General features: G+C 35.4%; 1 protein-coding gene across 2 annotated transcripts in view; it reads left to right on the top strand.

Annotated features, from left to right (window-relative positions):
- The window catches only part of CNTN5 (contactin 5), a 1,343,728-nt gene that overhangs the window by 1,165,546 nt on the left and 154,313 nt on the right, over positions 1 to 23,869 (top strand). For both annotated transcript variants that reach the window (XM_003253028.3, XM_003253029.3), the window contains 2 exons: positions 12,087 to 12,214; positions 14,391 to 14,566. In XM_003253028.3, coding sequence (XP_003253076.1) covers positions 12,087 to 12,214; positions 14,391 to 14,566 — 304 coding nt within the window. The remainder of the gene's footprint in view (positions 1 to 12,086; positions 12,215 to 14,390; positions 14,567 to 23,869) is intronic.

Here is a 23,869-nt window from a genome sequence, read left to right as displayed (position 1 = left end):
TCCCAAAGTGCTGGGATTACAGGCGTGAGCCACCGCGCCTGGCCTATTCTATTTTTTTCTCTCTTGGTCACTGGAGAGGTGTCAGCATGGATGCTTAAACGAAGGTGACATATTGAAGAACTCTCCAGCTGACCTCCGATGGGTGGCATCCCAAAGATTCAACATCACTTGCTGAAGGTGCTGGGAGAGCTACCTGTTTAGTGCATAGCATGTTTTTACATTTTTATGGGTACATCACAGGCATATACCCATATGGGGTACATGACCTGTTTTGATACAGGAATACAATGTGTAATCATCACATCAGGGCAAGCACTCATCATTCCTTTGTGTTATGAACATTCCAATTGTACTCCCTCAGTTATTCTAAAATATACAACAAATTATTGTCAACTGTAGTTATCCTGTTGTGCTCTTAAATACTAGATTTTATTCACTGTATCTAATTATATTTTTGCACCCATTAACCATCTTCATCTCCACCATCACCCCCTACTCCCAAGCTGCCACAGCCTCTGGTAACCATCATTCTATTCTCTAGCTTCATGAGTTCAACTGCTTTAATTTTTAAGCTGTAGCATTTGTATCATGAGCATCAGATGTTGGGCTAGTTTAGGACATAAGCAATCAGAGATAACAGAGAAAACTTCTATGGAATAAATGTGAAACTTCTCTACTTCTGACATAAGCATAACCGTTAGGTTGAACCAAGTGAAACTGACATTTTTATGGGATAAAAATAGCCAAAAAATGAAAATTTTCTATAGTTCAACCAAATAGAAATAAGACCAGGAGGAAAAATATGAAAAACCTGTGAGAAGAGACATGACACCCTTGAATTAGCTATTGAGTCATACAGTGTCTGATAATAATGAAATCTGCATTTACCTGATTATACCTGAGAGGTGATGATATACTAGAATTCACTTGTTACTAGATTATAACCATATTGGACTAAAAATAATTTATCCATTGCTAAGCCAGAACTAATGAATCAAATTTGCATTTACATAAATAATAAACGAAATTTATATTTTATAATTACATTCCCCAGCTTAAAAATCTTTTTGAACTCATTTAAGAAGCAGATAATCGGAATAGTCCTATGTCTCTTTTAAATATTTAATTTGTAGCTTAAATCTTTCCCACAAAGAAAACTTTAGGCCTAGAAGTCTCTACTGGAGAATTCTACCAAACATTTAACGCAAAATTAATGCCAACTCTACAAAAACTCTTCCAGAGATTTGAGGTGGAGCAGATACTTCCCAACTCATTATACAAGGACAACATTATGCTTAAACCCAAACTAGACAAAAACATTAAAAGAAAATACAATTATAGGCAATATCTCATGAGAACCAAGAGGCAAAATTCTTAGCAAAACTATCTTGACAAAGAAGAACAAAGTGAAATGAATTATTTTTCCCGATATTAAGGATTATTATATGACTACAGTAATCAAGACTGTGTAATGCTGGTGCAGGAATAGACACATAGGTTAACAGATCAAAACAGATAACAAAAATAAACCCACATAAATATGCTCAACTGATTTTTGACAAAAGCAAAAAAGTAATTCAATGGAAAAAGGATAGCCTTTTGGAAAATGGTGCTAGAGTGATTTAATATCCTGAAGCAAAAACAAAGACAAACAAACAAACAACAACAACAAACCTCTCAACTTGTCTTACATCTCCACAAAAATTACCTCAAAATGAATCAGAGACTGAAATGTCAATGTAATATTGTAAAAATTTTAAAAACATACACAAGGAAAGCATAATGAACTAAGGATAAACAAAGAAGTGGCAGATATGATTCCAAAAGTATGATCTATAAAAGGAAAGTTGATAGATTGGTACTTATCAAAATTAAGAACTCTTGCTCTGTGAAAGCTCAAGTAAAAAGGATAAAAGGTCAGGCTACAGACTGGCAGAAAATGCTTTCAAATCACGTATCCAACAAAGAACTGGTATCTAGAATATATAAAGTACTCTCAACACTTATCAGGAAAGTAAAAATAAACAATCTAATTAGAAAATGAGCAGAAGATATGAAGAGACAGCAAGCACAGAAAAAGATTTTCAACATCATTACAATCAGAAAACAAAACAAAACAACTAAAACATCACCCACTGCTAACTGGTGATGATGTGTACAAAGTGGATCATTCGTACATTGCTGGTATGAATGTTAAATGATACAGCCACCTTGAAAAACATTTTGGCTGTTTCTTATGAAACTACATACGCAATTTCCATATGATCCATATTATACTCTTGGGCATTTATCCCAGAGAAATTAAAACTTGTGTTCACATAAATATCTGTACGTTAATGCTTGTAGCAATTTTGTTTGTAATTGTAGAACCTGTCCAGATGTTGTTCAATAGCTGAATGGTTAAGCAAACTATGGTACATCCATACCATGGATCACTACTTAGCAATAAAAGGAAATAAACTTCTGATACATGCAACAATTTGGATGAGCCTCAAGGAAGGAAATTAAACTGATTGAAAAAACCAATCCCCAAAAGTTACATACTGTTAGATTCCACTAATCTAAGATTTTTTTGAAATGGAAAAATAATATTATAAATGGAGAGAAATTAGTAGTTGCCAGGAATTAGGGAGCGAATGGTGGGGTGAGTACGTGGGATGAAGATGAGTGTGGTTATATTGAATCTTTGGGTTAGAAATGTTCAATATTTTGATTGTGGTGGTAGATAAACAAACCCAAAGTGGTGACAAATACTGTAGAAAACTTCAAATGCACACATACACAAATAAACTGGAAAAATCTAAGATGAATGAGTATAAAAATATCAATATTCTAGTTGTGATATTATACTATAATTTTGTAAAATATTATTGGAGAATACTGAGGAAAGCAAGAAGGAATCTGTTTTATTACTTAAAACTGCATGTGACCTTACAATTACCTCCAAAATGTTCATTTATTAAATAAATACTTTACGAAAGCACCAAAAATATAGATATAAACCTTTAAAAAGATGTCTAAGACCTATAGACCAATAACTATAAGCCATTGCTTAGAGAAATTGAAGACCTAAATAAATGGAGGTATGTCTTCTTCATGAGTTATATGACTCACTGAAGTTCCAGTCAAAATCTCAGCATGCTTTTTAGAAATTGACAAGCTAATCCTTAAATTCATTTGGAAATGCAAAAGACACAGAACAGCCAAAACAATTTGAAAAGGAAGAGCAAAGTAAAAGGACTTAACCTATGCAACTTCAAGAGAGGTCATTATGCTGTAGTATTCAAAATGGTGTGAGTTTGTCATAAAGACAGATAAATCAATGCAGCAGAACAGAGAATCAAGAATTTGACCTACGTATGTATGCCAATTGATTTTTAACAGTGATGTAAAGTCTGTGGGAAAATACAATGTTTTAGTTTGGGCTGCTGTAACAAATTACTGCAGCCTAATTGCTTACATATTTATTTCTCATAGTTCCGGAGGCTGTGAAGTCCAGGATCAGGATGCTAAGATGGTTAGTTTGTACTGAAGGCCCTCTTTTTGGTTTGAAGATGGCTATTTTCCTTCTGTGTCCTCACTTGTCAGAGAGCAGAGAGAGAGAGAAAACAATCTCTATCATGTCTCTTCTTATAAGGGCACTAATCTTTATGACCTTATTACCATCCAAAGACTCCATCTCTAAACATCATCACATTGGCAATTAGAGGCTCATCATATGAATTTGAGGGAGACACAAACATCCAGATCATAGAAGTTCATCATTTCAAAATCAAAGTATGATGCAACTGAATAACCATTTACAAAATAAATAAATGGTAAGATTCTACTTCATACGGCAAACAAAAAGTGACTCAAAGTGTATCACAGACATAAACATCAAATTTAAAACTATAACATTTCTAGGAAAAGAAAAACAGAAATCTCTGTGACCTTAGGTTAGGTAAAGATTTCTGAATAAAACAAAAGCACAATGCATAAAATAAAATCAATAAATTAAACTTCAACATGGGGAACTTCTGTTTTTGGAAAAACACTGAGAAATGCCACAGACTGGCAGAAAATAGTTGCATGTTTCATACCTAAAAAATGAGTTATTTATACACTGTAAAAAACTCTAAATCTTGAAATCTAATGAATAAATTGATTAAAAAAGGGTAAAGATTTGAAAAATTAGCTCACCAAAGACAATATGCAGATGGAAAATGAACATATGAAAAATTGCTCAAGATCATTAGGGAAATGCAACTTAAAGCCACAATGGATTCTACTACCTACTCGTTATGATAGCTAACATAAAATAGACTGACCATATGAAGTGCTGCAAGAGCTCTCATACACTGCTGGTAGGAATGTAAAGTGGTACAACCACTTGGAAAGATACTATGTCAGCTTCTTAAAAAGGTAAACGTAAGCATAAAGAAGTTGATCTAGTCATTGCAATCTTAAATATTTACCCAAAAGAAATGAAAGCATATATCCATAGAAGACTTGTGCACAAATGTTCATGGTATCTATCTTTATTTTTTATAGCCCTAAGCTGAGAGCAACCCAAACATCCATCAACAGGTAAATGGATAAACAAATTATGGTATATACACACAATGGAATACTACTCAGCAATAAAAGGAAGTGAATTATTGATAATTGGAGCCCCAGGGCTGAATCTCAATTTAATTATGCCAAGTGAAATAAACTAGAGTAAAAGTGTATAATGTATTATTCTGTTTATATAAAATTCTAGAAAAATGCAAACTAACTTATAGTGACGGGAAACAGATCAGTAGTTGCCTAGGACAACGGTGGGGTTAGAAGGGGCTGGGGGAATGCAAGGGAACACAGGGATGCTTCTGAGGGTGATGCGTATGTTTATCATCTTCACTATGGTAATGGTTTCATGACTACATCTGTACAGGAAAACTTTTCAAAGCATACACTTTAAACATGTGCGTTATTATATGCCTATAATAACTCAAAAAAGTTGTTAAAAAATTTTAGTAGCTTCCCATTGCCCTTAAAATTAAGAACAAATGATTTTCACAGGATACTGTGTTCTACAGGGTCTCCCCCTTGCACACCTCTCCAGTCTTATCTTTTGCCCCTCCCTGACCATCTCTCTGTTGCCATCATGATTGGCCATTTCTTCAAGGTTTTCTTTTCCTTCTGACCTCACGATCTTTGCAAATGCAATTCCCCCTGCTTTCCCACACCGAAGGATAAGCTCAAATCAATCACCCTTCAGTTCTCAGCTCAAATATTTCTCAAATATTACTCCCTGAGAAAAGACTTAACTACTTCCGTAAATAGCTGAGGTTTATGTGTTATTTCCTGGCACTCTCTACTATTTCCTTTTTAACATTTATCACGTATTTCACTTTTATTTTGAGTAAAATTTAATGTATATCACACGCCACTACAGTACATTTACATATATTATCTAGTCAATACTTTTAAAGAACTAGTTAGATATTATGACAGTTTTACATTTAGGAAGGAGATTAAGAAACTTTGCTTAAGATCACACATACAGTAGTCAGTGTCAGTAATTTGAACACAGCCCTATCCTGCTTTAAAACATAGGGTCTTAATTAATGATTAATTAATGATTCTACGATATAATGTCCACCCTGATATGATACCAAAAAGAAATCTAATCTAGTGAAAGAGGATGTATGCCAAGGAATGCAAGTGGCTTCCAGAAGCTGAAAGCAGCGCCCAGCTGACAGACAGCAAGGGAACAGGGACACATACAAGACAAATTCTGCCAACAGGAATGAACTTGGAAGCAGCTTCCTCTCCTGAGCATCCAGAGAGGAGCCCAGCCTGGCGAACACCTTTTGAGACTGTAAGCAGAAAATCCAACTAAGCCCACTCACCCAGACTTCTAATCAAAAGAATAAATGAATATTTAGTTCATTAGTAGCTATTGGTTATGCAGCAGTGGAAAACTATTACTTTTCTATTTTCTAAAGTGCTTACATATGATACATAGGTATCATTTACAAATTATATTTCTTATTAATAAATTGATACAGTATGGCTCTGTATCCCCATCTAAATCTCATCTACATTGTAATCCCTACATGTTGAAGGAGGGACCCAGTGGGAAGTGATTGTATCATGGGGGTGGTTTCCCCCATGCTGGTCTCATGATTTGTAGTGAGTTCTCATGAGGACCGATGGTTTTATATGGGGCTCTTCCCGCCTTGGCTCTCTCTCTCCTGCCACCAGTGAAGAAGGACATGTTTGCTTCCCTTTTCTCCATGATTATAAGTTTCTTGAGGCCTCCCCATTCATGAAGAACTGTGAGTCAATTAAACCTCTTTACTTCATAAATTACCCTGTCTCAGGTATGTCTTTATGCCAGTGTGAAAACTGATTCATACGTAAGTCATGGGCTCAATCAAGTCATTTTAACTTTTGGGGTCTTTTGTTCTTTGATCTGTAAAATGAAGTTTTACTGGATAAGTTCTACTCTCTCAACTTCCTTAAGTCTAAGAATTCATTTCTAGCTTTTCGCAACTATTGTGACACACCCTGATCAGGTATCCTCCATTATCCTCTCCAGATTCATTCTCCACCCTTCAGTACTCTGCACTATGCCCCAAGAGACTGACCCCTAAGAACAACATCAGTGGGCTCCCTTGTCCCTGAGAATGGGGCAGTGGAAGTGATAAAGAAGAGCGAGGTCTCGGTATTTATTTCCTGGCTTCCTACAAGTACACAACACATTAAGGGGAAAAATGATTCCTAACTTCACTTGTGAATTTGTGGAAGCAGAGGAAGGACACGCAATGGACTGAACTGTGTCCTCCCAAAATGCATATGTTGAAGCCTTAACCCTCAATTTAACTGTATTAATGGACTGAACTGTGTCCTCCCAAAATGCATATGTTGAAGCCTTAATCCTCAATTGAACTGTATTTGAGGTAGGGCTTTTAAGAAGTAATTAAAGTTAAATGTATTCATAAGGATAGGCTCCCAATCCAATAGAACTGGTGATGTTTCAGAAGAGGAAGAGAAACCTCTCTCTCTCTGCCACACATATGCACTGAGGAAAGGCCACGTGAGCACACAGTGAGAAGGCAGCAATCTGCAAGCCAGGAAGACAGCCGTTACCCAAACCCAACCATTCTTGCACCTGATTTTGGACTCTCCAGTCTTCAGAACTGTGAGGAAATAAATTTCTGTTATTAAACAATGTAATCTAGAAATCAAAGATCACTAAATAATATCGCAATGGGTAAACAGACGGTACTTCCAGGCAAGCAGTCTATTGGTAAAGGTTTAAACTAAGTTGTGTAGTATCTGACAAGTAAGACAAACATAGATATGGAGGGTCCAGGCTGGGCATGGTGGCTCACGCCTGTAATCCCAGCACTTTGGGAGGCCAAGACAGGTACATTCTTTGGGCCCAGGAGTTTGAGACCATCGTGGGCAACATGGCAAAGCCCATCTCTACAAATAAATAACGAAATACAAAAATTAGCCAGGCATGGTGGTGCATGCCTGTAGTCCTAGCTACTCAGGAGGCTGAGGTGGGAGAATCTCTTGATCCCGGGAGGTTGAGGCTGCACTGAGCCATGATTGTACCACTGCATTCCAGCCTGGGTGACAGAGGAAGACCTTTTCTCAAAAATAAATAAAAATATAATGAAATAACAAATATAGGGGTCCAGAAAATGGCCCCGAAATCAAGATAGGCAAAATAAGTCAATAATAAATTCCTACAAGATAGATAGGGGTAATCACAATGATGTCCTACATGAACTGGGCTACTGGACAGACTAACAAAGCAGCCATTGAGTAACTAGGTGCAAGGTGAGAAGCAAGACATCTCCAGGGCTAGATAGAAACTTATGGAGAAGTCTAGAGACCAGGACATAAGTGTTACTTGATCCTGAATGCAAGAATGCTGATTTAAATTTCCAAAATCTCTCCCAGCCCCTAAAAACCTTCACCCCACTTCTCCCTTCACTCCCTTTCTTCAAGTCAAAGGATGTCTCAGCAGAATTAATCCCCATATATGAAAATTCTATAATGTAGAAGCCACATGGTAATAGCAGAGGAGTGAAGACAAAGGGGCTGTATTGTAAGGAAGTATTAATTCAATATTAAATTATCTAAGTAATTATGTGTGCAATAACTAGACATTGTAATGTAAATCACATTATCTAATCTATATTTTTGTGAAGTAAAAAAATAAGCTCAGCTGGTAAGCATTTGCAATTTGAATCAGTAGACAGAATTTTGGAGAAATGACACTGCCACTTAACAGAGAAAAAACATTGTGGAATGTTTTTTCCATTTGTATGTGTCTTCTATTACCTCTTTCAGCAGTGTTTTATAGTTCTCCTTATAGAGATCTGTCACCTCCTTAGTTACATATAGTCCTAGGTATTTTAATTTTTTTGCAGCTATTGTAAATGGGATTATGTTCTTCATTTCACTCTTGCTTGTTACGTATAGAAATGCTATTGAGTTTTGTACATCGATTTTGTAACCTGTAACTTTAATGGAGTTGTTTATCAGTTCCAGGAGCCATTTGGCAGAGTCTTTAGGGTTTTCTAGGTATAGAATCAGATTGTCAGCAAAGCTGGAAAAATCAGTATTAAAATGGCCATACTGCCCAAAACAATCTACAGATTCAACATTATTCCTATCCAGCTGCCAATTTTTTGTGTGTGTAACTAGTAAAACTTATTCTAAAATTCATATGAAACCATAAAATTGCCCAAATAACTAAAGCAATTCTAAGCAGAAAGTAGAAAGCTGGAGGCATCATATTACAGGGCTTCAAACTATAGTATAAGGTTACAGTAACTAAAACAGCATGGTGCTAGTACAAAGACAGACACATAGACCAATGGAACTGAATAGAGAAAGCAGAAAGAAAGCTCCACACCTACAGTCATCTTATCAAAGCCGACAAAAATAAGTAATGAGGAAAGGACTTCTTAGTCAATAAATGGTGTTGGGATCGCTGACAAGTCATATGCAAAAGAATGAAACTGGACCCCTACCTCTCACCATATACAATAATTAACTAAAAATGGATTAAAAATGTAAAAATGAAAAAAATGTAACACCTCAAAGTATAAGAATCCTAAAAGAAAAATTAGGATTCTTATATCATTCTGGACATTGGCCTTGGGACATTTGTGACTAAGTCCTCAAAAGCAATTGTAACCACAGTAAAAAAACATTGACAAATGTGACCTAATTAAACTAAAGAGCTTCTGCAGAGCAAAAGAAACTATCAATATAGTAAATAGCCTGCAGAATGGGAGAAAATATTCTCAAACTACGCACACAACAAAGGTCTAATATCCAGAATCTATGAGGAACATAAACAATTGAACAACTGAAAAACAACCCCATTAAAAGACATGAACAGACACTTCTAACAGGAAGACATACAAGAGACCAGCCAGGTGCAGTGGCTCACTCGTGTAATCCCAGCACTTTGGGAGGCCAAGGTGGGCAAATCACTTGAAGCCAGGAGTTCAAGACCAGACTGGCCAACATGGCGAAACGGTATCTCTACAAAATATACAAAAATTAGCCAGGTGTAGCAGGCCACAGGGGGCTAGGAGAGACCTGAGGCAGGAGGATCCCTTGCATGCCCCGGAGGTTGAGGCTGCAGCAAGCTGTGATTGCACCACTGTACTCCAGTCTGGGTGACAGAGTGAGACTCTGTCTTAAAACAACAACAACAACAACAAAAACAGACAAGAGGCCAACAAACATACAAAAAAATGATCCACATTACTAATCATCAGAGAAATGCAAATCAAAGCCATAATGAGACACCGTCTCACACCAGTCAAAATGGCTATCATTAAAAAGACAAAAACAACAGATGCTGGTGAGGCTGTGGAGAAGAGGGAATGTTTACATACTGTTGGTGGGAACGTAAACTAGTTCAGCCACTATGGAAAGCAGTTTGGAGATTCCTCAAAGAACTTAAACTGCTATTCAACTCAGCAATCCCATTACTGGTTATATATCCAAAAGAAAATAAATAGTTCTACCAAAATGAAACATTCACTCATATGTTCATTGTAGCGCTATTCACAATAACGAAGACATCAAGTCAACCTATGTGCCCATCAGTGGTGGATTATATAAAGAAAATGCGGTACATATACACTATGGAATACCAGCCAGCCATAAAAATGAACGAGATCCTGTCCTTTGCAACAACATGGATGCAACTGGAGGCCATTATCCAAAGCGAATTAACACGAAAACAGAAAACCAATGCCACATGTTCTCACTCTTAAGTGGGAGGTAAACAATGGGAACTCATGGACATTAAAATCGCAACAATAAAAACTGGAGACTACTAGAGGAGAGAGGCAGGAAGTGGGGCAAGAGTTGAAAAACTAACTATTGGATACTGTGCTCTACCCTGGGTGACAGATCAGTCAATCTGAAACCTCAGCATCATGCAATATACCCACCCAGGTAACAAACATGCACATGTATCCCCCGGATCTAAAATAAAAGTTAAAATAATAAAATAAATGAATAAATTGAATTAAAAAAAATGTTGTGGTACTCAAAATTCTGCATCCCCAAGTGGATCAGGGGCCTGAAGTACAGGGCATTCAGAAACTGTCTTTAATCGTTTATGTTAAATGTTGCCTCCTGTCAGTAAGAAAGCACTCATCTTAAATCAAAAACTGTAATACTGCCAGTGTCTGTGACACATATATTTCTTTAAAGGAAGTAAACTTTTAAGCCAAACTTCTCACTTGCTAGATTAGAATTCACTCCAGACAGTAAAATCCACATATTTTCAAGATATTAACAATCAGCACAAATTAATGTCAACCATCTGTAATTCTTACAAAAGGATGCTTGTTTGTTTACAAAGAGTATATTCAAACTGATATCTTTATTAATGAAAATATGTAAGTGTAAATTCCTAGGCAGATTTTTTCAGCAGCCCAGAATCTAATATCAATTGTTATGAAGTTCAATGCTCTAAATAACCATGAGCTCCGGTTAATTGGCAAGATTGAATACACATTTTAAAATAACATAAAGAATGTTGACTAAACATTTAGTCATTATTTCTACATCTTAAATAGTTTAATATTATCGTACTGCCATGGAATAAACTGTCCTTCTTAGAATCAGGAGGATCCAATTTTAGGATTTTAAAGTTCACAGGGGCTACTGGTTCTTACCCAAAGCTAGTGGCATATTCACTAAAACCACAACAGCCGTGTCTGTTATGTTTCAGGTTGCCGGAGTAGATCAATGCACTGGTGAAATAACAGGTTATATTTCTGGAGCATAGAAGGGAGAAAAGGACAAAAGTACTAATTAAATTTGAAATCTGTATAATCCTGGAATAAATACATAGGAGAATACGTTAATTCCAAATGTCAGCCTCATTTTCACTGAACTTCTAAAAATTTTTAACAATGCTTTAATTTTTCACCTTCATATGAAAGTGAAGGTCCAGTTTTAACAAAGATCTTGAAAGAGCCCAAATGCAAACTTAGATATCATATTCTTATGTTTAAAAAGTGCAGTGCAAGCAGCCCAGGTATCAGGTTGCATTTTCATACTCTTGCTACTCTGGTGGCAACACAGAAGAATCGCCATAAATCATCTCTTGGCTGTATACAATTAATTTTGTGTTCTGTATTTGTCCTCCTCTACGTTTTTATGCTTTTTTTTATATATATTTGACTTTTGAGGTCATTCTTGGTTTTAGGTGAAATACCCAAGCTTAATATTAAAATATCACTGGGTGGTATTATAGTAACAAGTTCTAATAACCAAACTCAGGGTCACCCTTTCTGCAAGTTTTAAAATTAACTGTCAAAAAATGTCAAAAGACAAATATCTGGTAACTCTTTAACCTTTTTGAATATAAGAAGATTTAAGTAAGTTTATTATACTTCTTGAAGGGTAAAATCTTTCTACTATCACTGCATATTTTCACAGTGATCCTTTATCTTATTTATTATCACCCTAGAAATGGTTTTAGACTTCATCATTGGTTTTTAACTATTTAGCTGATTGCAATAAAACAGAAAAAAAAACTTTTTTAAAATAATTTTCAGAATAGCTATTCTTCCAGACGGGAGTCTACGGATCCTAAATGCTTCTAAATCAGATGAGGGAAAGTACGTTTGCCGAGGGGAAAACGTCTTTGGTTCCGCTGAAATTATAGCTTCGCTATCTGTAAAAGGTAAGACAACACGAGTAAATGTTTTACAAGCATAGTCTCATGGTCTTATCGGAAAGAGAATAAATATAATATAAATGCATATATGTTTGGACTTAAGTGTGTGCATGCTTCTGTTTATAAAATACATTGCAAACATAGAACTAAAACAGCCAAATTGTTACTTTCCACAATTTAGGGTACCAAAAAGGAAGGAACCTCTTATTGGCAGAAATTTTATTTTGCTTTGAATAAAATTTGTGAGAGAATGAGGCAAGCTTTCTGAAGTTTTAGTCAGTGTCTCAAAATTTAAAAGTATGCCAACGATATAAAAATATTTTTCCTCTACCAAGAATAATTTTAGCATCAATCAGTAATATTACTCTATTATCAATTCAACTAGGGATTTGGGGCAGAAAGGAGCGGCAGCAGGAGGATATGATGGAGGGGTGGTATAAGACTTCGCATTAGATAAACTGGGTCCAGAGCTGTTTGTTGATGTCTGTATCAATGAAATTTTTATATGCCTTTATTTTACATAAGCAATATTAATATTAGTGCTTATATGTTTCCATTCATATTCTAGTTCTAAAATGAGCTTGATTTCAAGCCTAGAACATTCTGTTGAGGCTCTATGTCATTGTTTAGTGATAGAAAATCTATCTTAGGTAGTCCCTTCAGATGTTCTTCACAATGTATCTTTAATTGTTTTCCTTGTGCATGTATCATATGGCAAACCACACTCTGGCCATAAAAATATTATTTTTTTCTGTCTTTAAAATAAAAATGTAATTAAAATAGCCAGTACTCTGATATTTTAGAAGAGAGAACATCAAGAAAGAAAAGAACAAAATGTAAAATATACTTTCATTTATATAATGCATTACTGGACTCAGACGCAGCCTTTCAGTTCCTATTCCTTCTGTGTGCTAGTCGGTCCATTTGGTAATAAGGCAATACTAGATCCAGACACATTTTTAAAGTAACAACAAAAATGTATTTTCTTAATCATGACTTTAATTATTTACTCAGAACACTCCAATCCCCACAAAATTTAAACTACAGTATACTGCATTTATCTGTCTTCTCTGATGAGGCCAGAACTTAGAATGCCATATGGAATATTTGACTTCCAGAATGTTAATATTTACAGTGACATTCCTGTCCCAGGATTCCATTTTTTTCTCAGTGACTGCCTAGAAGGACATGGAACATTAAAGGACCTGATCAGTGGTTAGGAGTGGTGTTTCATCAGACAGCCCTGTTGCAAACAATAGACCTAGAATAGGAAATTTAGGCCAATTGTTAATCGCTGTGTTAATTGTCTTGAGGTATCTATGACCAGGAATCTTCATCACCTCTCTGCTATATTTAAAACACATCATCTTGTAATCAGCTAATCACTAACTTAACTCTGAAATGTAAAGCCTGTATTAGCCTTTATTGGTTCAAAGTTGCTCTAAACCCAGTAAAAAATGTGTGTTTTTAAAATTTAACTGAATCATTAAGGAGTTAAATATAAACATTGTTTTCTAAAAACATTTCCATTCAGTGTTTCTACCTTTCTTTATATATGTCAATTAAGCCATCTACAATACAGCAAAGGTACAAAAACAGGTATGTTCTGCTGATTATAAAATACTTTTCTACTCCTAAAAGCTTTTTGTCAAGTGAAAAGCAAATACAAGGTAGTGTTGTTGTAGTATTATATTTTTATCTCTGTTAAGATAGTTACTTGGGGGGAGGTGCTTTGTATTGCCCTGTAGCCTCCTCTCATCTTTAACAAAGTGAACCCTCTCTGAATTCTTTCTGAAACATATAACCTTTTTATTGTAAAAATTCTTTCATTCACTTAATGATCCTTGAAAGTGGTCAGAGAGGCTACAGCCTCTTCTTTTTTTCTAATGTTCCTCCTTCCATAATGTCAAATGCTGCTTCCAATTAGTTAGTCTCTTGTCTTTTTAAAATCCAAGTTACATTCTTTATGGGAACAGAGGCTCTTAAATCATTTGTCCCCTACAAAAGCACGGTAATATGCCCTAGCATCCAAAAGCTAATAAAGATGTAAAAAATCTGGTATATGTATCTGGAGCAACTGTATTGTATAGATTTCTTCTTTTCTCAATTATTTCATGCAAAATATAATGTATAGTAATACAACAGGTTGATTATGTTAATTAATGTATTTTTATGTCTATAGAACCTACAAGGATAGAACTTACTCCTAAAAGAACAGAATTGACAGTGGGAGAAAGCATTGTCCTTAATTGCAAAGCAATTCACGATGCTAGTTTGGATGTCACTTTCTACTGGACTCTGAAAGGACAGCCCATTGATTTCGAGGAAGAGGGTGGACATTTTGAAAGCATCAGGGCCGTAAGTGAATACACTTTTATTCTTTTAGTAATGATAACTTTAGAAATTTTGAATCAAATGTAAGACCTTGCTTAGCTATGAAATGCTAAGAAAAAAAGGGACAAACATCAACTTGATAAAAACACTTTCTTCCATTATTTTATGTTATGTCAAACTGAAAGTAATATGTAATTATTTTAAAAACCCCAGTAAAAAATTGAGAATACCTCATTATGTAAATCTGGTTTCATTGCCACTTTTGTTTAATATTTACACAATACTCCTCAAAAGTTATGTTGCTACATAAAGTGGCAATTGCATTATTTAAAGCATTGTTAACAGTAATTATGAAAAAATAAATAAATAAAATGCCTGCCTGTCCTTCTCCTCAAGAACAGTAATTTTTGGAGTTTCTTTAATTTCTTACAAGCTATAGAGATTCAACATGCAACTCGTAGTCATAAATGCACATTAGCCTTAAGTCAGTATTCAAAGATATACTCATTTCTTTACTGCCATTTTTTTCTTAAAATCTTCTTGTATATTGTGTACCTACATGGCAATCAACCAAATGGAGTGGGAAATCTCTTGAACCAAATCCTACAGAACCATCACAGTGCTTTAACTCTAGAGAAGTGAAAAGACGCCCCTTCCCCCCATGGACTTGTTTAAAATGTAATAGAGTAACATAATGAGAGAGGGAGGAGAAAGACAGATGGAACTGGGGTGGCAGAAAAAGAGCGACTTTGGCTGGAATCTTCCTTCTATATTGGCTAAAGAGATGGAGCCAAATACAATTTTTGCCTACAAATTGGATTTAAAATGCTGTCGCATACTTATTAGTATCAGTTGATCCATCCTGAAACACTTTGAGAAGCATTGGAAAACCATAGCTTTAGTGAGCCCAAGTATTTAAACTCATTGTCAATTGGATTTTATTTTAAAGGTTATGGGATACAAGGAAAAAAAAAAAAAAGCCCTAAATCCAAAGTCAGGAATTCTCTGGATCAAATCCCCGCTTAATCTCTAATCAGCTGCGTAACATAAATCCAGTCACATGATTTGTCTGGGCATTAATTTCTGGAGAATAAAGTGAAAAAGTTACACCAGATAATTTCTAAGATAGCTTCTCACCTTAGAATTTGGTAAATGTATATTAGTAGAAGAGTAAAGATGAGCTCTCTTTGTTACATTTTCCAATGTAACAAAAATTAGCCCACTTTCTTCAAAACTATTCCTTTCTTCCTGGTTTACTTTCCAATTAATAGGAGAGAGTATATAAATAAGAAACAATTGCCAACTACATTGTTCACCATCTCATTAAATGAGCTAATTTTAATTGTTAATATCCAAGTTATATGTAAAGTATTTAGATTGTGTTAAATTAAACACATTTTGCTCTGCTTTATGGTTTTCCTTCTTCCTTTACCTTGGGTTGATAATTCCTTCCTACAATATTTTTCCTACACATTTTATAACATGGATGATATAAAACAGACCAAGAAAATTTAATTTTAAAATATCACATTTTGATTTAAAAATCCCGTAGGAAAAATATCTTCTTAGGATTGTCTGCAAACATCCCTTTTGAGTGATCACATATCTAAAGAAAAAATACATCTAAAAATAAATAGCCCCCCTTCTTATAAGTAATCCCCCTCTTTATTTTACAATACCAATATAAAAATTAATGTACCTGGTAAAGTTACATGAATTGTTTTTGTCTCTTAGACATAGATATACTCAGGTTGATATTCATTTGTATCAATAAATACCTTTTTTTTCCATAAAGTTGGCAGTTAAGAACATCTGCTGTATTCTTCTTTGCATATATGCTTTCCTTGCCCCAGAGAATGCAGAATGGACTCCTTATTCCATGCAAACCCATGTAATTACAACCCACTTTGAAATTAGGCTCTGGATTAGAGACAGTAACAATAAACTCGGAGATAGAAGAAGAAAGCAATTTATGGTACTGAGAAGGGAGAAAAACATTTAACTTTAAGGTATAAAGCCAAAATATACTCTTAGTATGCATATGTACTTTAAAATATATGGAAGCTTCAAAACTATGGCATGTATAAGAAATTATCTATCACCTTTCTCTCAGTTACTTCAAACAAACACTGAGTCTTGGCTGGCTTCAAGGACACACACCAGAGAAAAGACCATTGTATGACAATAAAAGGGCAAATAATGGAAAGAACAACATTCTATTTCCCTTCTGCCCTTCTCGTGTAAAGTATGTCTGGAAAATAATGCTTTAGGAGAAAACATATAAAAATGTTATAAAGAAGGGAGATTTGGGAGGCCTTCTGGGCTTGTGGATATCTTCTTTTTGTGAGACCAAGGATAGACTCTGGGAGTCAGAGGGACAGGATGGGGCTGAGAAGAGAGCCAAGTAGGATGACTCGAGGCCTGCTCTGAGTTTCCAAGAAGAGTCATTGAAGAATCTTGAAGGATCTCCTAAGGTGCCTAACTTACCCCAGCAGAGTAAAAAAATGAAAATGGGATTCAGGGACTTAAGCAGGAATAGAGTGTGCCTATGATTGGAGCACTGTCTAGGCTAACTGTCCTGGGACAGAACCTTGCCAGTGGGTGAGTGAATGAGGATGAATCAGAAGAAAAACACATTACCACTGCATGAGGTAACTTAAACTAACTAAACCTCTCGGGTGGGAAAAAGAGATAACAATATTTAGTATTTTGTAGATGTCAGAATATGACTTAATGATGTTCCCTATTTTTCAACTAGTTGTACTGGTATCTTTTATACACAGACATTAGTTTGCATATAAATCTCTAGTCAATTATTTTATGTAGCCTTCATATACAATCTATATACAATGTACATTGTATACATCTATATACATACACATCTATATACAATGCACATTGTTATGTTTTAAAATAGATGATTGCTTTGAACTGCATTTCAACAGAGTGCATAAACATATGATCACATCAGGCTAAAAAATAATAGTATTGTTTAAATTAAAAATTATGTTTAAATTAAAACATTCATAATGAAAATGCTTCTACTATTTATGTTGCCCTCTTAGGCCATGTTTTACAAACTCATCAATTTGACTAATTTGGAGTGAATCCATTATTGGAAGTCACTGTTGAAAGGAGAGAAGCAATCAATTAGTACATAAACATTTGATCCAATTCATCCAAATCCTTTTTTTGGCAAATTTTATGAATAAACTGAATGTGATAAGCTAGTGAGGATATTCTTAAGATTTTAAATCTTTTTAGTTCTACAAGCTAAGTGCTGTTGAGGGATGGGGATCCAAAATTAAAGGCATAGCCCTTCACACCTAAGAGAGAGAGCACCATTTAAGGGTAGAAATTGCAGTATGGGCTATGATCTGCTATAATAGAGCTACACCAGAGAACTATGTGCATACAGCTGTTAGAAGGGGTTGGTATTTGAAATGGACCTGGCTGGGAAGGATTTCACCAGGTGCCTAGGAGAAACTGCATTTCAGACAGAGCGAGCAGGTCGGGCAAACACAGAAGGGCAGAAGAGCTTAGTGCGTGTTTTGAGAACAGTGAGGAACCAGTGAGGGTGTATGGTAGACAATAAGTCAATATTTGTTGAATTAGTTTAAAGGAAAGCAGCAGAGGCCTCAAAGGCACTGATTTCTGAGCTATAAAATTTGATTTGTATTTTGAGTACAGCAGGGATTCACATGATTCAGATTTGTTTTTAGGAAGATAATTCTGACAGCTGTGTGGAGCAGGGATTGACTAGTTTGTGGACTTGACATTCAGTGTAGACCTGTTAAGTAAAGGTTATTATAAGGAGATAATCATTGTAAGTGTTGACCTTAAATAACCAACCTGGAACCAAATAAAAGCATTTACTATGGTGTCCTGACATGAGAGTTTATGTTGGTCAGAGGTCTACAAGAACCTCTGATTCCTCTCAGGATACCTGAATAGCATCTGAGCTATTGAGCATTGCCATGTGGCCCCAGAGCCACAGTCTTAATGGAAGACTATGGTGAGCCACTGTTTTCCAATGACTTGAAATCCTCTAATTATTCATATAGGATATAAGAAAGTTTCTATCCTTATAATGCATAAAGAAGTGTTACACTGAATATCATGGTGGCATTCAATTTGCTGCTTTTTTAACACAGAAAAATATCTCATGCATTTGTCATTGGAATGGTCCACTAGAGAAGAATTGCCCTTTTCATTGTGAACTTGATAAATTGCAACCAAATAGGCAACTGAGCCAAAGTGTTATATAGCTGTATGGTCCTTCACATTTACCCAATTGTCTGGTTATAACAATACATGTAGGAAGGCAGAATGGGAGTTTTGAGCCCATTTTTTTAATGAGGAAACTGAAGAATAAGACTTTTCCAGGCCACATAAATTGGGGTAATAAGATGCAGTATCATGTGATTTTTAAACTACACATTTGTTCACTCTCCTTTACAAACCCTCTCCATATTCATTGACCATTTATTATGTGTTCAACCTTTGTCTATAAACTGTGGGAAATAAAAATAAAAGGAAGATTTGATTCCAGTCTTCAGTAAACATAAAGATAATGAAAGACATTAAGCAATTCAAGAAAAATATGACCATAAAAACAATTACTAACTTTCAAAATCACAGCCAAATTTTGTTGAAGACTAGAAAGAGATTAATGTGATATTTTGTCATCGTGGAGAAAAGCAAAATAAACAATTGAACACCTATGTGCCAAGCACTGAGCTAAGATAGATGGATACTGTATGTATGTCTGTCTAGACACACACACACATGCACACACACACACATGCCCACACACACAATGGCTCACTGATTCCTCTTAACAGCCATATGAAGTAATGTTATTTGGGGAAAACATGCTACCTGACCTAGACCTCAGCGAGTAGCATTAGAATAGTCAAAGAAGAAAAAGGAAGGCAATCTAAGGTGAGAAAAGATATTGTATCTTAGGATTGTGCTGGATCTTAGAGATTATTGAGTTTGGCCTAGGCTGGTACCAGAAGTCTCTTTCAGTATCAATAGTGTATGTCCTAACCCTTTCAGTGATGAGGACTCACTCCTCTAAAATTCATTTCATTACCAATCACTTCTGAATGTCAGAAGGTTGGAAAGTAGGAGTAATTATGATCACTTGTATGCCAGGCATGAGACTCATAAGGAAACATGTCTGATTCATATGCAGACTTTTTGTGTAGTATTAGGTGAATAGAAAGACAGAATATAAACCCTTTAGTGCCTTGAGAATTTTATATTAGCTGAAAAGCTCTAGCCTATATTAATTTTCTTATTACAGACACTTCTACTCCTAGTGTATCTTCTTCAGAATTAGCTATTTCCTAAGGAGTAAAAGTCTCCAAATAGAACATAGTAAGTGCTCAATTGGCAACATTCTGTTTCCTGATTGATAAATATTAATTGTGTAAAAATCAATGGATTGCTTGGGTATACTGCCAGTTTACTAAGGCACAAAGCTGTAAGGGTTTCACAAGCAAATGCTTCATCCTCTTCTTCATCAACTTGGCATGGGAAGTCCTGGAGCCATTTCACCACTAAACAGGAAGTGCATGAAAGGGCGGAAGATCTAACAAAGGCTGACAGTCTCTTAGACCCATTATGTTTGCTAGTAACATTCACACTTTCATGTAATATGGTCCCATGGACTCTGAGCGCTACCCTTTCCCTATCTCACTAAGGGCCTATCCTTTCTCATCAGTTCAGATCCTACCTCTTGGTTCTTTGTCCTGCTCTGAACGCTGGCAACCTTGTAATCGCCCATTTTCTATTCCAACCTCCTGACTGCCACATATTTGCTGTATTACTGTTCCCTCCCAATCTTTCACCTAACTTAAAAAATGTAATTTTAATAGGACAGAAACATACAGTAACCATCAACCAAAACTTGGGGACCCTCATGAAGAAAGGTTACCTTCAAAGCTTTTAGAATATTCAGACTATCCCAGAAAAGTGCACCATATTCATTCTCCCTGACTTGTATGTGCTAAAAAATGTGCCTCCATTCACTATCTTCTCAAAGTAGAAATCATTCCGAAAGCAAATAAGAATGTCCATCTTTTTTCGGTATATATCTATGTTTCATATAGTTTATGAATGTGACCAATATATGCCATTTAATTATGTGACTCTATAATATTTTGTGTATTGATAAACTGCGGGGATCCTAAAAGCAAGGGCTAATAAGTAATTTTATTTTTCATCACTTTGTACTAAGAATGTCCATAAAATAGCCATTCAGCCAGCCAATGCTGGTTCAATAAAAACAAAACCTGATATAAAGCGTTTTCTCTGCTTAGCCAAATGCTACATTATTTCGGAGGTTTTAATATCATTAAATACTGCATAAAATTCTGTTAAAATCTGTTTTCATAACAGAATAGTTTGTTTCCTTGCTTTTTTACTTTTTACACAAAATGGAATATCACGTTAGCACAGTTTGGAATTGAATGAAAGATGACTGCCTTAATGACATCTAAGACAGTCTGTTATTGGGAGACCCTTCCTGACTTCCTGTGGGTCACAGGGCAGTCAGGATTGGAAAGTAGTGCTGTGTTGATTACCCATCTCCATTTTACTCTAATTAGCAGATTTTCACACAGAACAAAATGTGAAGTGTGCCTCTTCACTTTCTGTGGATTGTCAAAATTAGTAAAATCAGGTAATGTCTTCAAGTTGTCACATATAAAAAGACAGGCTTAGCCATCCAATTCATAGGCTGCACTTTGTTCATCTAAATATAATCTACCAAAACAAACTTCCTATATTATGGTAGGTATACAGAGCATTTTTATTAATTTGGAAGTTCCATTTTTGATAGCTGTTTTATCTTTATGACAGGTTTCATAACATTATGTGTGCTCTGAATAGTTACTAGTATCCTTGCAAATTTTTATTTTGGTGTAGAACTGCAGGTCTTTGTTATTATTGTCAGAGAGAGAATATAAAGCACTCTGATACAGAAAGGCAATTTTTGTTGGGGGCATGCTGGGAAATATTAGATCAATACCTTGGATTCTGTAATCTCTGAGGGGATAAGAGTACCCTAATTCCCAGAGCCAGCTAGGATATTTTAGGTTATTGGATAGAAAAAAATTGAAGAATGAGAAATAGAAGACACTCCTTACTCCTTAGAATTTGCTCTCCTAGGTTGTAAATTTCAAAAGTTAAATATGCTTCTAGCTCAGTAACTCCAGAAATTTAAAAAATGCTTACATGTATCTAGGACTGTATATGTTTTCTCTTTTTGAGGTTTCGTTTTTTTCCAGTGTTGTTTTTCCATTTCATACCTATATAAACTCAGACTAGTTTTTAATAATCCTATATTCTCACTGAGTTGATTGTTTTTAATCCAACAAAAACATGAATTTATCTGGAATGAAGTGCCTATTATTGGGAAATGTGATCACTGGTAGGCCACAGTGGGTTGTTGCATTCACTGTTGTTAACTTTGACAATAAAGTCAATCCGATTTATTTCAGTGATGTTTACTAAACCAAATTCTCACCTAACTCCAGGTTACTTTTGACAATGACTTACTTAGACATAACAGTCTTTCTGATATACATAACAAACTTCTCATGCAAATTTCTATTGATTATCCTGTAATTGTACCTTGAAGAGCAATCAATGGCTCCTGGCTTTAAAACCATTTTCCCTTTCCAATCTGACAGAAACTTTAGAAGGCAAAAAAAAAAAAAAGTCTTAATTATATATATGCTATTAAAAGTTTAGAATGAGTGAATAACCAAATAAATGAATAATATCAAATCCATTCTTTGTAACATTATCACTTTCCACTTATATCAAATGTTCAAGTTACTGAAATGAGTACCTAAATTACCTTTGGTGCCTAATAACCATCTTTTCTCAGTATTCAACTTTACACATAATCGGTACTTTCTTTTATTTATATCTTAAGGGACTGCTGTTCACATCTTGATAATTTTTCAGTATATCTCTACCTCCCTCTTGTTTTCCTTTACTTCTCTTTCACTATTCATATTACTTGTGAGCCTATTCCAGTGAATTGAAATAGGAAGGATAATTAATGTGTCAACTTTAACTGAAGATACCATTAGCCAGTGTAGTAGATGCTGTGGTGTGTTGCCCAGGTTCTCCCTTCAAGACTGAGCCACTCCTTCCCCAAGCTATGGAGAACATTGGTGGCTGACAGCTCTCAGCAGTGTTCCACTCTGGGAATTGCCTTCAATCAAAGAGAGTTATCTGGCTCAAGCTGTGCTCCACCCCAATCTCATGCTCAATGCATAGAGATGATTAGCGTATAGGGGTGATTATAAAGACCAGACCCCTTGCTTCAGCTCCAGAATTACAGCTCTCAGCTATTGAATGCCTAATAGATCCATGGCAATATGCTAGACTTTTCAAATTTTATTTCATTTACTTCCCTCAAATACGCTATGGTATAGAAATTGTGTTATTGTTGTTGTCATTGTTGTTTGACAAAACAAGAAAAAGAAATTTAGAAAGATAAACAACTTTCCCAAACTTAAACAACTGTTGTATACAAGAGTTATCCAAACTAGGACTGAGTTCCAATACATTATCATTTATTTACCAGATCTAGGGCATATCTAGAACTATTTAGCAAGATTACATTTTTAATTTCCTACTTAGTAAATTTAGTATTATCTTGTGAAAAATGTAATTATCCTTCATCCCTTTTAGAATTTGTGAGTCAATTATTTCCATTGCTGGTAATATTTTCTTTTTTTTTTTTTTTTTTTTTTTTTTTTGAGACGGAGTCTCGCTCTGTCACCCAGGCTGGAGTGCAGTGGCGCGATCTCGGCTCACTGCAAGCTCCGCCTCCTGGGTTCACGCCATTCTCCTGCCTCAGCCTCTCCGAGTAGCTGGGACTACAGGCGCCCGCCACCACACCCGGTTAATTTTTTTGTATTTTTAGTAGAGACGGGGTTTCACCGTGGTCTCGATCCCCTGACCTCGTGATCCACCCGCCTCGGCCTCCCAAAGTGCTGGGATTACAAGCGTGAGCCACCACGCCTGGCCAACATTTTCATGTATTCTTCTAAAATTACTCATTCTTATGAATTTCATACTATGATTATGTGGTTACATTTATGCTATATGAGATCCGACTTTCAAATATTTATACATTTCACTATCCTGGGCAATCTCCTGCCCCTTTGCCAAAAAACACATTTCTATTAAATATATATATATATATATATATAGCAGCCGTGTAAGTCAGATTATTAAAACCTTAATTGTTTTATAAGTTTGAAACAGTTTCATTGTCTGAGTAAGACCTAAGCTAAA

Source organism: Nomascus leucogenys, chromosome 15 (assembly GCF_006542625.1).
Source record: "Nomascus leucogenys isolate Asia chromosome 15, Asia_NLE_v1, whole genome shotgun sequence".
NCBI classification, from domain to species: domain Eukaryota; kingdom Metazoa; phylum Chordata; class Mammalia; order Primates; family Hylobatidae; genus Nomascus; species Nomascus leucogenys.
This window is presented reverse-complemented; position numbering and strand designations above follow the sequence as displayed.